The sequence below is a fragment of the Ostrea edulis genome, chromosome 8 (genome assembly GCF_947568905.1).
Source record: "Ostrea edulis chromosome 8, xbOstEdul1.1, whole genome shotgun sequence".
Classification (NCBI taxonomy): Eukaryota; Metazoa; Mollusca; class Bivalvia; order Ostreida; family Ostreidae; genus Ostrea; species Ostrea edulis.
In genome coordinates, this window is record NC_079171.1 from 13,119,480 (window position 1) to 13,134,148 (window position 14,669).

General features: G+C 37.2%; 1 protein-coding gene across 4 annotated transcripts in view; it reads right to left on the reverse strand.

Moving 5' to 3' along the window:
- Positions 1–13,236: 13,236 nt before the first annotated feature.
- Positions 13,237–14,669, reverse strand: part of LOC125662332 (uncharacterized) — a 29,174-nt gene continuing 27,741 nt past the window's right edge. For 2 of the 4 annotated variants that reach the window (XM_056146922.1, XM_056146921.1), the window contains exons 3-4: positions 14,405–14,588; positions 13,237–14,044 (exon numbers count right to left, since the gene is read on the reverse strand). In XM_056146922.1, coding sequence (XP_056002897.1) covers positions 13,962–14,044; positions 14,405–14,588 — 267 coding nt within the window. In that variant the 3' untranslated portion in view covers positions 13,237–13,961. Of the gene's footprint in view, positions 14,589–14,669 lie in introns of all 4 variants that reach the window. The other 2 variants (XR_008797903.1, XR_008797902.1) reach the window with 1 other exon arrangement.

A 14,669-nucleotide genomic window follows, 5' to 3' on the forward strand; every position in this document is an offset into this window, starting at 1 on the left:
AGCCTTGCCTTTATAAATCTCCGTTTTACATAAAGAACTGATAAGAGGAATATGGACAACCTTGTGCTCGATATAAACAAAGGCTTTGAAAACCAGTCATTCAATGAATATCAATAGGTATTGGCAAAAACAAAAGCGATTTCAAAAGACAGCATTGCTCTTAATATTAACGAATTTTTCGGTACAATAAAATGCCAAACCTCTAAGTTTAGATTTTAATGGGGCAGTGTAAATTGCAAATTTCAAACTTTGATGTTTTACTAAATCATTCGGGGGCTGTATGTCGCAGCTAAAGTGCGGGGGTTCTTTGCATAACTTCCTCTTTTTTAAGCACCATCTAGAACATCTGTAGCATTCATTAGGGAATGTTGAAAAGGGGTCACTATCACAGTTAGCATGGGAACCATATATGATGTTTCATAATAAGTTACAGCTACACCATATGTAAAAGCCAATTAAGAAATATGCATGAATTCATTGATTTTCAAGGAACCATACAATTCCTACGACGAATCCCGATCACATCCCGTTTCTGTTGTCATCATTGTAGGAGATGGCAATCTCTGGTACTGAATAAAGCTCATCGGCTAACTTCCGTACAATACTAGTGAACGTCATACGCCAGTAATGATAGGGAGATTACCGGGTGCGTAGCTGCCTATACGCAATTGCGTACACATCATTTTCAGAGAGAGAAAGAGCACTAGCACTCTGTAGTTGAAATAGTTGTGCCTTAAACATAACTTTGCGTTACATTGTTCAAATTTATAAATGAATCAACATTATAGTGCCTATCCTTTTTGAATTTCAAATTATCAACTATGCACTCAAAATAAAAAACAAGACAAAAATTGATTTCATGCATACAACCCAGGAGCTTTCATGACCTCGAGGCGGCCCCCAGACCCTTTGCCGTACTTTGCGTACATTTTTTTTTCTTTTTGGATACGCGCCTTACTACTCTCATTTCTTAAACAAAAATAAAAAGGAATTCATATGTGTTATAATGATCACAGTACGTTAAAAAGAGGTTTAGTTTGCGCGGAAAAAAAATTGGGGACATAAAGTACGCTATATCTTTTTATTTAGATGATCCATGAGACTACCCCAAAATGAACAAAGTAAATATTACTCGATTTAATGTATATGTAATTTAAAACCCTTTTAAACAATTATCTAAACATATAAGTTATGCATCTTATATTATTGTTTCGACTGGGATATTGGGTGTGAGGGAGTCATTTATTAATGATATGAATGTGCGGGCAATTTCCGAATATTTATTGCTGTCGCGTGTCCTGCAATCGGCAAGGTAAAGCGCGATTTCCCTCTCAGTGATTGATCTGCTTAATGCATGGTCCACTAGTAACGCATATTACACATAAACGCGTAGAAAGTGCAGTGGTACAATTGTGTACCAAGGCTATACAATTATGTAAAATCCATTAGTATTCATAATTATCACTACGCGATGAGTGAGTTACATAGGATTCATTGCTTGAGCTTTTTCCTCTTATTACTGGTCCTTAACTTAAATGAATATAAATTAATCTAGGTTTCAACTAGAACTGTCCTAACGGGGCTCATCCATTTTGAATTATACGGGCGTATTTCAGATACCAGAAAGACATGCTATACAACATTATTCACGTTTCATCTGAAAACAAGTTCCAGAATTCACCAAATTCCGTTGACTTCAATACTGATTAATAATTATAGTGTAAAAGGGTTGAAAATTTCCCCATCTTCAAAATCCACGCACTAGCCTCTTAGAAAATGTTATATCCACAGAAAGATGGGCGAACAGACAGACAAACTGACAGAATCACTCCATTATACCCAAAACTAACGAGGTAGTCTATGAGAGAACTTGTCATTACAAAATTTAAAACAAAATGAATAAATCCATGAAGTCAAGTAAGCATTACATGATTATGTTACGTATGTATTGATGAAAATATGAGATGCACATATGTATTTTCCAAGCATCTTGTAAGACAGTTGGTTAATAAGCCTGGTATAAATTTCCGTACACCTGCTGTTCAAAGCAGGCGAACGATTGGGTGGTTTGTTGTAAATTTGTTCGAGAACCTTCCAATCATGTGGAGACGCCACCATTGGCGATGAAGGGCTACACAATTCAAGCCTATTTACGGCCGTTAGGGAGGGATCGTTATCGTGCCACACTGCTGTGACACTGAGCCTCGGTTTTGTGTGGTCTCATCCGACGGACCGTCCTATTTAGACGCCTCTTACTACGGGAAAAGAGTACTGAGCACCTATTCTAACCCGAATTCTCCGAGGGATTAGGTGAACGGAGTAAGTCGTAGAAAAAAAACTGCCCATTAATTGATATTAACCACGTCATACAGCATTTAACTCATTGGCAGGTTGTATTGCTAAATTAGGTCCATTCATATTTTGGTCAATTTGCACCACTTGGTTTTCAGCACCTTATTCTAACCATGCTTTTATTTGGGAATTTTGCCACAATTGAGTGATTTTTATGAGATACACGTACATGTATATGGGATTTGTTGGGATTTTTGCCTCAAGCAGTATACTTTTGTGCCGAATGTAGTTTTCCTGACTTTTCTCCAAAATGCTTGAATTTACGAACTGGGGTTAATGAATGAGTAAATACACTTTTTATACAGGCGTATTGTTCTAACAACTGTACAACTTGTTCCCATGGTTGGCTGAATCAGATGTAGCGATTGCCCCATCTCCAAATGCTCGGCATTTCGAAGTGAGAATTATGGGTCATTCGGTCCGGGATATGACCTTAAAACAAAGCTGTAGTGTTCCGTCAGGCCTTGGCACGTTAAGTAACCATCACTGTTGCGGCCCTGAGCGCTACGCTTAGGTTTGAATCTGTTGATACTCCATCTACAACTGGTGACGTCTCAATCTAAGGGAAACAAGATGTGTTTGTGAAACACAAATGCCCCCGATAATGGCCAATTTCAAAGATGGCGAAGGTCACAAGGACATATATCTTGGTACCAGTAGAAAGATCCTGTCACAATAAATGCTCATGTGCAATATTAAAGCTCTGATGTTTAAGAAGTTGTGACCAATGCCATTTTTTAAAAAGTAGGTCAAAAAGTTTAGTACCCACGGAATGGTCTTGTCACAAGGAATACTCATGTGAAATATCAAAACTCTAGCGCTCACTGTGAAAAAGTTATTAGGAAGGTTAAAGTTTTTAAAAAGTAGGTAAAACTCCAAGGTCCCAGGGTCAAGACTTGTTAGGTTATTAGCAAGGTTAACGTTTCTGACAGACAAGACAGAACAATATGCTCCCCGATTTTCGATCTCGGGTCATAGAAATCCTGACGTAAAACAAAGGAAGTTCATTTATAATCCACTTTGAGTTTTTATGTAATATTTATAAGGGCATTTGTTCAACGATGAGAACAAAGAGAGAAATATTTCTTCTACCATCAATCTTTTATCCTCTTCCTTTCGATTTGAAAGAAATGATTTGTGTGAACCTTCGGTATACCCTATCTATGTATTGGTGAGTTAGTCTAATGCATGTAAATGTAGGCCTACATTTACATGTAAGTTATTATCATAAACTACATTCGACACAGAGTCTCGTGCTTCACGTAAAAACCATTCCACTGTGGAAAGTCGTTCTGGAAACATACGTAAATCACACCAACAGTGCGAAATTATTACTTCTGAACCGGGGTCATTACAGGCCACGCAAGAAAGCGCTCTGTTCCGATACGGTTTTTAGATCACCTGAGTAAACTCCGGTGACCTATTGCAATTTGTTTTCGTCCGTCGTGCGTTAACAATTGAATATTTTTTAACTTTTTTCTTAATAACTACCAGTCCAATTCTTTTCAAATTTAGTATGAAGCATGATTGGGACAAGGGGGACATAAATTAAAAATTTCAGGACTCCAGCACCCCTGGGGCCCAAGGGGTGGGGGCAAAAACTTCCCAAAATTGACAAATTTTCAAAAATCTTCTTCTCAAGAACCACACACACATATAAGAAAAACTAAATACATAGTGATGCAAGTAGAGCAGGAGGGCCTTTACTAAAATAGTAAATTTCATGATCCCGGGGGTAGGGGTTCTGACCCCAGGGCGGGGCCAAACTTTAGTGTTTATATGGAAAACACTTAAATTACATCTTCTTTAATGCTATTGATACTAAATTGAAAGTAAATAAATATTTAGAAAGAGCAGGTAGTCCTTTACCAAAATTGTAAATTTGATGATCCCAGGGGGAGGGGTTTTGGTATCGGGGTGGAGCCAAAATGATCAGTTATTAAATGTGTGAACAATAAACATTTTTGGCTTTTGATAACTATCATTCCAATACGCCAGTTTCGAGATACGAACTCTTCGGTATAGGAGGTGCATTTAGTGGAACTTTAAATGCCTAAGTGGGACAGAGTGGATATACAGCCAACGAGGAAGACAATGAAATGTATTAAAAGCGGCTTCTCTTTAAATATGTAAATGTGAGAAATACTAAATATTATCGAAAGAAATGTTTTACCGAAGTGAAAACAGAAACAATGTCATATTTGCAAGAAATATCTTGGATATGGTACTTATCACCAGCGAAATAACGTGATAGGATAAGAATACTGTGTATTTAATTACTCCCTAAATACTTATCACTTAGTTTGTGTATCAGTCGAATTTGGGTTATCAAACAGCGTATGAGAAACTTACTGAGTACATTCGCTTACGCTGTGATGAATATCTGTCCCACTCCCGCGTGTAAACAAATTCTTTCGCGCCTTACTATGTACAAGAGTTCTCCAAATGGAAATAACTCGGACGTATCTCGAAACCGGCGTATTCTTTTCAAATTTGTTATGAAAAATATTTGGAACAAAGGGAACATAAATCGTAAATTTCAGGATTCCTGCACCTATGGGGCAGGGCAAAAACTGCCCCAAAATGAAAAACTCTCAAAATCTTCTCAATGACCACACACATGTAACAAAAACTAAATGCATAATGATGTAGAGCAGGAAGGCCTCTACCAAAATTGTAAATTTCATAATCCCCGGGGTAGGGGTTCTGACCCCAAGGCGGGGCCAAACTTGTTATATATTGTTTATGTGTAAAACACTTAAATAACACCTTCTTTAGTGCTTTTGATACTAAATTGAAACTAAATGGATAGAGCAGGTAGTCTTTTACCAAAATTGTAAATTTGATTTTCCCCAGAGTAAGGGTTTTGACCCCAGGGTGGGGCCAAACTTAGTATTTATGTGTAACTTTGCTGATACTGTATAAAATATAAATGCATACTTAGAAATAGCAGAAACGTACAAAAAATGGTGAATTTCACACCCCAGGGTTATAACTTTAGGATGAGTCCAAATTAGTCATATATTTTGATGTTTTAATGTTAATACACCGATTATTTAAAGCCTTTCATTAGTGTATGCACTTTTGAGGGCAGTGAAATTTTAAGAAGACATCTTGTTTTATACTGTTGCTGAACATTAGAATTTAGCTTAGATATTCAGAATAGGACATTTTTTCTAGGTTTAATAGCACATGGACGTAGTGATACTTTTTCACTAGTATTCAGGTGACCGATAAGACCTGTGAATCTCTTGTTAAAACTTTGCATGGGTTTCTGCGGAATTAATTATTTCACATATGGAGAAATTATTGCCATTTGGCTAATTTGCATGCCGCCATCTTGGAATTCGAACTATCAGTCATTACGTAAAGATATTAATAGAGAAAAATATGTAAAATCACGATTGTAAACTAACCTCTGCATAAATACACGTTTCCGGCATCATACCCCATTCTTCATGTTCGTATCTTTTCAATGAAACAACTTTCAATGTAACTGATACAAAATTTGGAGTTCCATTTATACATGTAGTTAAAGTTTTGAATCGAAGAGCCCCATTTAATCCATTATATGCATTTCAAGAATCTTTGAAAATCACAAAAAGTCCACTTTTTCACTTCAAAAAGCAACGGATACAAAATAACGATCACTAATTCCAGCAGGGGGGTAGCTTCGTAAGGCTCAAGTAGGCACGTGCCTACACATTTTTAAAATTTATTTTCAAAACACATTTTTGTCCATAAATGTTTGCAAAATATAAGTTGTTCATATATATTTCTAGTATTTAAAATCGAATATAAAATTATCATTTCGTCGGACCTTTTCTTTTTATAATGTATTCTACATAATGGTTATATATATTTTTTAAACTTTGGTGATCACAATGACTCGCTCTCGAACTTAACAGTTTAAAATTTTCAAAAGTTGTACAATATTTAATGTCTGTTGCAATCATTTTGATGCTCAGAGTAGTGCAAACGAGTCCTAATGTTTCAAAATTTCTCGGGGGTGACCAAATCAAAATGAGAGATCTCTTTCGTTTTCTGCGGCCTGGTATTTTCGACCCTTGCGTGAAGTTAAATTGTTTTCTTGTATATATAGAATATCATTCATTCTAGAAAGTCTTCCTGTAGGTCATCAGTGCCCCTTGCTTGTCGTAAGAGGCGATTAAATAAGACGGTCCTTCTGATAAGACCAAAAAATCCGAAGCCCTGTGTCCAACAGGTGTGGCACGATAAAGATCCCTTCCTGTTCAAAGGCAGTTAGCGCCTAGCATAAGCCTAAATTTTGCAGCCCTTCACCCGCAATGGTGACGTCTCCACATGAGTGAAATATTCCTGAGAGGGACGTTTAACAATATACAATCAACCAATCAATAGAAAATCTTTCTTACCCATTAGCATGCAGACAGAATGGCAGACAATATATTGATTTATTGAATATTGCGGGACGCTCGAGAATATTTCACTGATATGGAGACGTCACCACTGCCGGTGAATGGCTGCAAAATTTAGGCCTATGCCTGGCACTTATGGCCATTGAAAAGGGAGGGATATTTATCGTGCTACACCTACTGGTCACGGGACCTCAGTTTTTGTGGTCTCATCCGAAGGACCGCCCCATTTAGTCGCCTCTTACGACAAGCAAGGGTGTACTGAGGATCGACCTATTCTAACCCGGATCCACACGGGACGTAGACAATATACATACAAGGACGATGGTTAGCCAAAAAGAACGTGGACAGTGGTGTTTTTGTCATTTTAAATGATTTCTTGATCTACATACCGTATACCAAATTATTTGTTATCAAATGAGGGGTTTTTTTAAGTTTACCGTTATATTATTTTTTTAATGTGTTGTTAATGTACTGTAGTTTGGGTAAGGCGTCTTCGGCCTATAGGCCAATACGAAAACATGAGTTAGCTTTCCCTGATCCGGAACTTAGTGCGCTTGCGCAATGTAATTTAAGACTTCCGGGTAGTATATTCGAGAAGCGTCATTATCAACAGTGCGGAAGGCAGCATAAATATTGCTGTATAATTTTACAGCAATCACGCCAAGAAATGCATTCAAAGTCACACGGCCTCTCACCTCTATCGGCGCGGGTTCGAATCCCGCTCGCGCCGGTAAGTGAGAAAGTTTCCCAGTTTACTTTCGGAAGGTCGGTGGTCTCTTCCCAGGTACATTGTAGAGCGTTCGCCCCACATGCGATAGGCAAGGGTTCGAATCCCGGCCACGACAGATCCAAGTCGTTAAAACGGGTAGTGATAGTTCCATCGCCAAACGGGTCCTCGGAGATGACCTTAAAAACGGATGTCCTGTGTCACAGTAGGTGTGGCACGCTAAAGAACCTTAGCTGCTTAATGGCCGTAAGCGCCGAGCAAAGGCCTGAATTTGAAGCCCTTCACCGGTCTTTGTGACGTCTTCATATCAGTGAAATATTCTCGAGCGAGACGTGAAGCAAGATACAATCAATCAATCCACCAATAAAAACTGGGCGCCACCATATAATTGAAAAATTGTTGAGTGTGGCGGAAAACATCAATCAATCTTCATACATGTGAAAATATAACCAACTCTGCATATAAAAATAGAAAAGTAATGTTGTCAATAAAGAAATGCACCCCCCCCCCCCTACCGATATAATGTTCTATCGTTAAAGTGGTGTAATTTCCTACGAAGGGTCTGTTCCGAGGCACATTTAGATTTTTCTAACTATCCTCTCCAAAATTCCACGTATTTTAGGAGTGGAATTAGTATATATATATATATATATATATATATATCATATATTGCATAAATTTCCACGAAGATCTTCACTCTGGACCTTAAATGAAAACCCCGTGTTTCAAAGGGAAAGGCAACACAAAACACATTGTTGCTTTTATGAATAAAGTATTACGTACTGATATCGTAAATGACAGTCTTTAACAACAAAAATCCATGCTTAACGATAAAAATATCAAGCTATCGTTTATTCTAGATTACCCGCCGCTAAGAGAGCTGTCATTAAAGTTTAATTTATGGCGTCACACCGTCGGTTCCGGTTTATTTCATCAGCAGTACTGTAAAGATGACAAGTCACGAACAGTTAAGTTTGGAGCCATATTGATTTCAGACCATTCTTTCGCAAGAAGAAATCGACAAAAGAAGACGTTCAGTCAAGTCGCAGAACAGGCAGATGATACACTTTTCTTCATAGAAATGCCTCAAACCTCAACTTGTCATTACGCATATGGCGGATCCACTGTTTAGATAGTATTTTCTTTTCAGATGACTGGGTTGGGTCTGATATTTCGATGACCCCCCCCCCCCCCCCCCCTCCACCCAACTGTTCACAACTCCCTTTCGCATTAGTGCAAATAACAGCTTGACAGGAAGGCATCAACCTATTTATTTGTCAAACCTACCACATGCACATCTTTGATGATCTTATCTCATCAAAACCGGTACAGACGGTGTGACGTCATAATTATTGATTTTTGTGGTCTTTAATACAAAAGAGTTCCGCATCAGGACAGCCTCTATATATGGCAGGAATTCCAATTTCTAACGTCTTTAAATTAGTACTGAAACTTATCTAGGCCGTATAACAACAGAATAGCATGACAAATGTTTACTATATAATTAATTCTATAATTCATTATGTAATTTGTTTGCCTTCTCCTTTAGACAGTCAGATTTATCATACAATGTCAGATGTTGCTTGTTCAATATCAGTGAAGTACATTCAGCGTTAAAAAATTTCGACACTGTGTACATCTAGGTATGTCTTACTGACACTTCTGGATTCTGGAAATGTCCACCTCCTTCGATTGGTGAGTAAAGTGTAACCCAGTCTGTATTTGTAAATGAGAGGCAAATGTCAAATTTCCAGCTGCCTGCTCACAAATGCAGTTTCAAATACGAGTATAACTATCAGGAGATTTATCGTTACAAACCAGTTTTAACTCTACACGTGCAATGATTTGAAAATGAAATAGTTATAATTCCACCCCATGAATTTATAGTAATACATTAGATAATACGACAAGATTATATACCTGTAAATACAGCCATTTGGAGTTCTACTTTCGTAAATATGTGGCGAGGGGGGGGGGGGGGCTCTAAATCTGTCATTGCAAGTTCTGTTATGACACGATACTTGTCTACATAATCAAACATATCAAGGAGGTTAAAACGAATAAAAGACGGAAGGTACAGATACACCAAAATCATTCTACTGGGGGATGAAACTTATCCCCCCAAAGAGTACATCCGAGACTGGCACCCCCCCCCCCCCCCCTTCGGACCACACCTATGAAAAGTAATTTATATCAACCGAGCAATATTTAACAAATGAAAAATGATGTTAAGTTGATTACCTATTTTACTGCAATTTAAATATATATGTTGAGATCAACAATCCCAGCTTCTTGCTGCACATTTATAAATGATTTACACACAGAGTGCGTCCAGTTACGTTGGAGAGAGTTACCCAGACATTGTATCTGGTTTATTTTTGAAAGAGTCGGTTGGTAGTGATGGGATAATTTTAGTCCTGATACAACAGGGAGAGCGTTTATTTCCTACATCATATAATGTTGGGGTGGGGGTGGATACCATGATATGCAAGATCCATACACGTGTCGATCCTCGTAAAAACCCGAACTGATGAGTTGCCATCAACTTTTGAGAATCAGTAGTTCTGTTCTGCATGTACATGTATGTCTGTCGTCATTGGAAACATTTGTAAACAAGTGAATGCCTGATTTCCAATTCAATTTTTAAAATTGTTTATTTAACTCCCCCTCCCCCGAAATTTTTTTTTTCTTTCCCTTAACAATCCCTTTCCCTCTCATAGAAATGATTTCAACTGTTTTCGATTTGAACAGCATCCATACTCAACCTAACACTTAACATATTGCGCAGTGTGATTGTGTTTCTACCCGGAAGTAGTCATATTCACAGTAAATGTTAGAATACAAAGAGATATAAATCACGTTTTCGAACAGGCCTATTGTGAAAATGTCGCGTACTTCGTAGTCGTGTTCGTTATATGTGTCGTACAGTGAATGGTATCCTTGTGTATATGACTCGTGGCTAAGGAGATTTGAGAAGTATGAGCAGCTGACTACGTACAACAATAAAGGATACTTATGATCGCAACGTTGCAGAAATGTTGATATGTAAATATTGCATGTAGTTGAGTGTAACATTAACATTAGTTTTTTCACCCCGAGAAAACCATTGTCAACTGAGGCGAAGTCGAGGTTGACAATGGTTTCTCGAAGGGTGAACATTTACAATATTACCCTCAACTACAATGAATATTTGTTTTATTATTCTGGATGTTATATCAACAACAAAACAGAGAAACGTACGTCCGTTGAGATTTGATTAATTACTATCATGCAATGTTGTGCAAATCAATGTAGGTATTCACGTTTATTACAAACGTTCAGACGACGTTGTCTAACAGTCTACGGCGAACGTTTCGCGTGAATTTGACGCATGTGATAAATTTTAGAATATCAGCTGTTGTCAGGTAACTTTACCCGTTGCTAGATAATATCACCCTGGAGCGCATGCTTTCTATTCTTAGAGGGAAATATCATATTTCTTTAACTGTTTCTTGGCCAATCAGATTCGAGTAATTTGCATGAAAGTATGGCGTCTGACAGGGTATTGCGGCTATTATACAGAGTATTCATGCTAGCATATATACTCTTTTTTTCAAAATGGCTGCCATTTCCGCAGCTAATTTTATGCTAAATTAACTAAGGATGAGTGTCACCTAAAAAGAATAAATGACAATCCAAGCAAATCTTGGGGGTAAGGTTAAAATAAATATGATACAATATTTACATTCACGGAATCTTATCTCCTATATTTAAATTTCTTTTGAAATTGGCATTGTTTTCATAATAGAAAATGAATACATGTTTGCTGCAAGGTCAAAGTCAAGGGTTACATGGCTGGAACATAGTTTAAAGTAACCAAATGGTCAACGATATTTTTCAGTACTGAAATCTACTTGCAGTCTATATTTAAAAAAAAAAATGCTTTTGCAATGATAGCTACCTTCACTATCTCATAAAACAACAAAGAAAGCATTTTATTGTTTAATTGAAAATAAATTAAAAATATTTCATCCCAGGAACATTGTACATTTACGTAATTAATTATATATTAAAACAAAGCAATTGGATTGACGCATTTCACAAATATTTATCGTACTCTCTAAAACATGCCAGTCGCACAACAAAAACTACTAGTCATAATAAAAATACCCCATAACAAATATGGTGGCTCATCAAAAACAGCATTTGTTTAGAAAACTTCCACTTGGTTTGTAAAAAAAATTCTTAATCACATCAAAGTAAAGAATGACCAGTGTCCGAGGAATATGATTGGCTAATCAGAATTTCATACCATGTACATGTACGCTAGCCAGATTGTTACGTAATATGGGTACCTTTGAAGTGGACAAGCAAATTTCGATTGTGATGAGTTACATGAAGCCCCAAAAGTGTAATACATAATCCATAGCAGTAATTTTGGAAAGAAAAAATATCTTGTAAAACAATTTATTGTACATATACAAATAAATGATATTTATGCTGATAACGCGCTTAAACTGTTGTGCTTTTTAAAGTATGTTTACCTAATCATATCTATATCAAGATATCCTTTCTAAAGAGAAAAATAGCGAGTGCCTTCCAACAATTCGGAGAGTCCTTGTATATTTAAAATCTCTATTAACAAAGTGTTGTAAAATATCTGAATCATTTGTTACAGGTAGTAGGTGCATCATGTCTCTTCTGTAGAATTCCTGTTAAACGATACCAAAATAACGAATAAATTAGATGATTTAAGCATGTGTTTTGCATTCATTACAATGGGCTTCAGTTTTATTGATAATCATTCAAATATATATATCTGCTTCATACTGATATATTTTATTGAAAGTAAACATTAACGGCAAACTGATAACTCAACTGTATGACAAACGGGATGATTTCAGCTTCTCCGTCGTCAACTTCCCATATTTATGTAGCAATATTCCATTATCACCTGCATATGGTGTTAATATATCTCAACTGATTCGATATGCAAGAGCTTTTTCTGCGTATAGTCAGTTTTTAAATCGAGGTAAGCTACTGACAAACAAGTTGATGGTACAGGGATTTCAACAGATTTCAGCATTTCGCAAATCCTATGGTCGTTATAACGATCTACTTCGTCAGTACAACCTCGCATTGGGTCAGATGCTGTCTGACGTGTTTCATACCGATTGTTAAGCCGTTCTTGGCACACTGATTTTGACTGCGGATGACTCCGTTTACCTGATCAGGATATAAGGCTCACGGCGGGTGTGACCGGTCAACAGGGGATGCTTACTCCTCCTAGGCACCTGATCCCACTTCTGGTGTGTCCTGGGGTCCGTGTTTGCCCAACTATCTACATGTATTTTCTATGGCTTTTAGGATTTATGAGATTGATCACTGTTCGTTATTTTCACCTTTCATCACTTATATCATATACTAAATATATTTTAATGAATATTGAATAACACTATAAATTCAAAAGGTACATATATGTAGGTCTACATGATTAATGTAAATTTGTTTGAATAAATAAAAAATATTACGAAAGAAGTTTCAAAAATGGAATATAGAAGATTAGGGTGCATGCATTTACATACATTTTTTAAGATCCTCTTGAAGATGTCCATCTTCAGTCACTCTACTTCGATCGTTTCTGTATGATGTCGATGTATATTCTGTATCAAAGTTTCCCAGAGGGATTTGAAGAAGGCTTCTTAATTGAACCCACGCATCTTTGTAGAAAACCCTCATTTTGCAATTAGAGTGATGATTCAAATTCTGCAATCCTTTAACATTCTTGTCGCTTTTATTTCCATCTACACAGTTGAAATGGGGTTCGTTTTTGCAGGATTCCTGCTTTATGTTATACAGACTTGCTGCATAAATCGTTATGCGTGCATTACTGTTGGTGTCCAGAAAAGCTATCAATTGGTCGGCGCAATCTTTACATGGAGAGTTGTTGATATATACCACCACTTCCACTTCCTTGGGCTCTTTAGGGAGAGTTTTCTATCTAATGCAATGTTATGGACTCTGAGATGGTTGTATGGTCCCAATATCCAACATCTCCTTGACATGATCACATAAGTTCTCCTCGCATATCTTGATGTCCAATTCCTGCAGAGACTTCCTGGTCTTCTTCATACCTTGTTCTGATGACTCGGGATTCCAAAATTCTACTGTCTTCACGCCATGTCCGAACATAAAAGGGGTGTCCATGGCATTTGTACAACAGAGGCAGAAATGTTACACACTCTAACAGGAATGGTAACAGTGTGTTTACCCTAGGTAAGGAAAACAACCCTTGGCCATACTACAAGAGCTCCTGACAATGAAGCATTTGTTTGTTCAGTCAATGCCGACATAATATTGTGGTTATTTCTTACCGAACCTCTCATTACTTTTGTCTCGTTTGGTGCCACTTGAATGGTATAATTGTTTGTCGTCTTAACTGCTGTTTCATCATTCATACTGTCAAATACTATTTGTCATACCTTTGGAACATCTCTCATGGAACACTAGTCACAAGCATCCCTGGAAGTACGGATGGAATTAGTTCCAATCATCACTGGTACATGCTTTGAATAATTTGCCTGGGAAACTACCAAAGTAGGAATAGAATGTGTAGAATTTCCAAAACAAGGTACACAAATATCTAGCTTAATATAACCGTCGTATGGCATTGCACTGCCATTAGCACACTAAATAACTCTTATTTAATATGTTTTTAAAACTCTTCTGGAATACATGTAATCATGGACCTCGAGTCAATAAGAGCTTTCCTTTTTATGCCCTTGACATTTATTTTACAGAATCTTTGGATTCACCGACTAATATTTACAGTAGATTTGAAGACTTTATCATAGAATTAGGGGTTTTGTTAAATACATATTCTGTCTGTCCCGCAACAGAAAATGAAACTAGTTTAAAATACCACCTGTTCCAAACCCAGTAATGTTACCATATTGTTGACTAGCACACTGGTTCTGCTGCTGAATTTGCTGCTGTTGCTGGGTCCGCTGTTGCTGCTGATTGTGCTGTTGTTGCTGGTTTTGCTGCTGTTGCTGGAAATACTTTCCCCTACCCTTCTTGTTTTTGCTCTGAAAATTTCCTCTGTAATTTCCGGAATTACTGGGGAAGGTTGTCTAAAAAGAGTCCGAATTGTTTGAACTAAAAGTCTGGTTTTGTTCAATTTTAATCATTATACTATCCAGTCTCTTCATGCG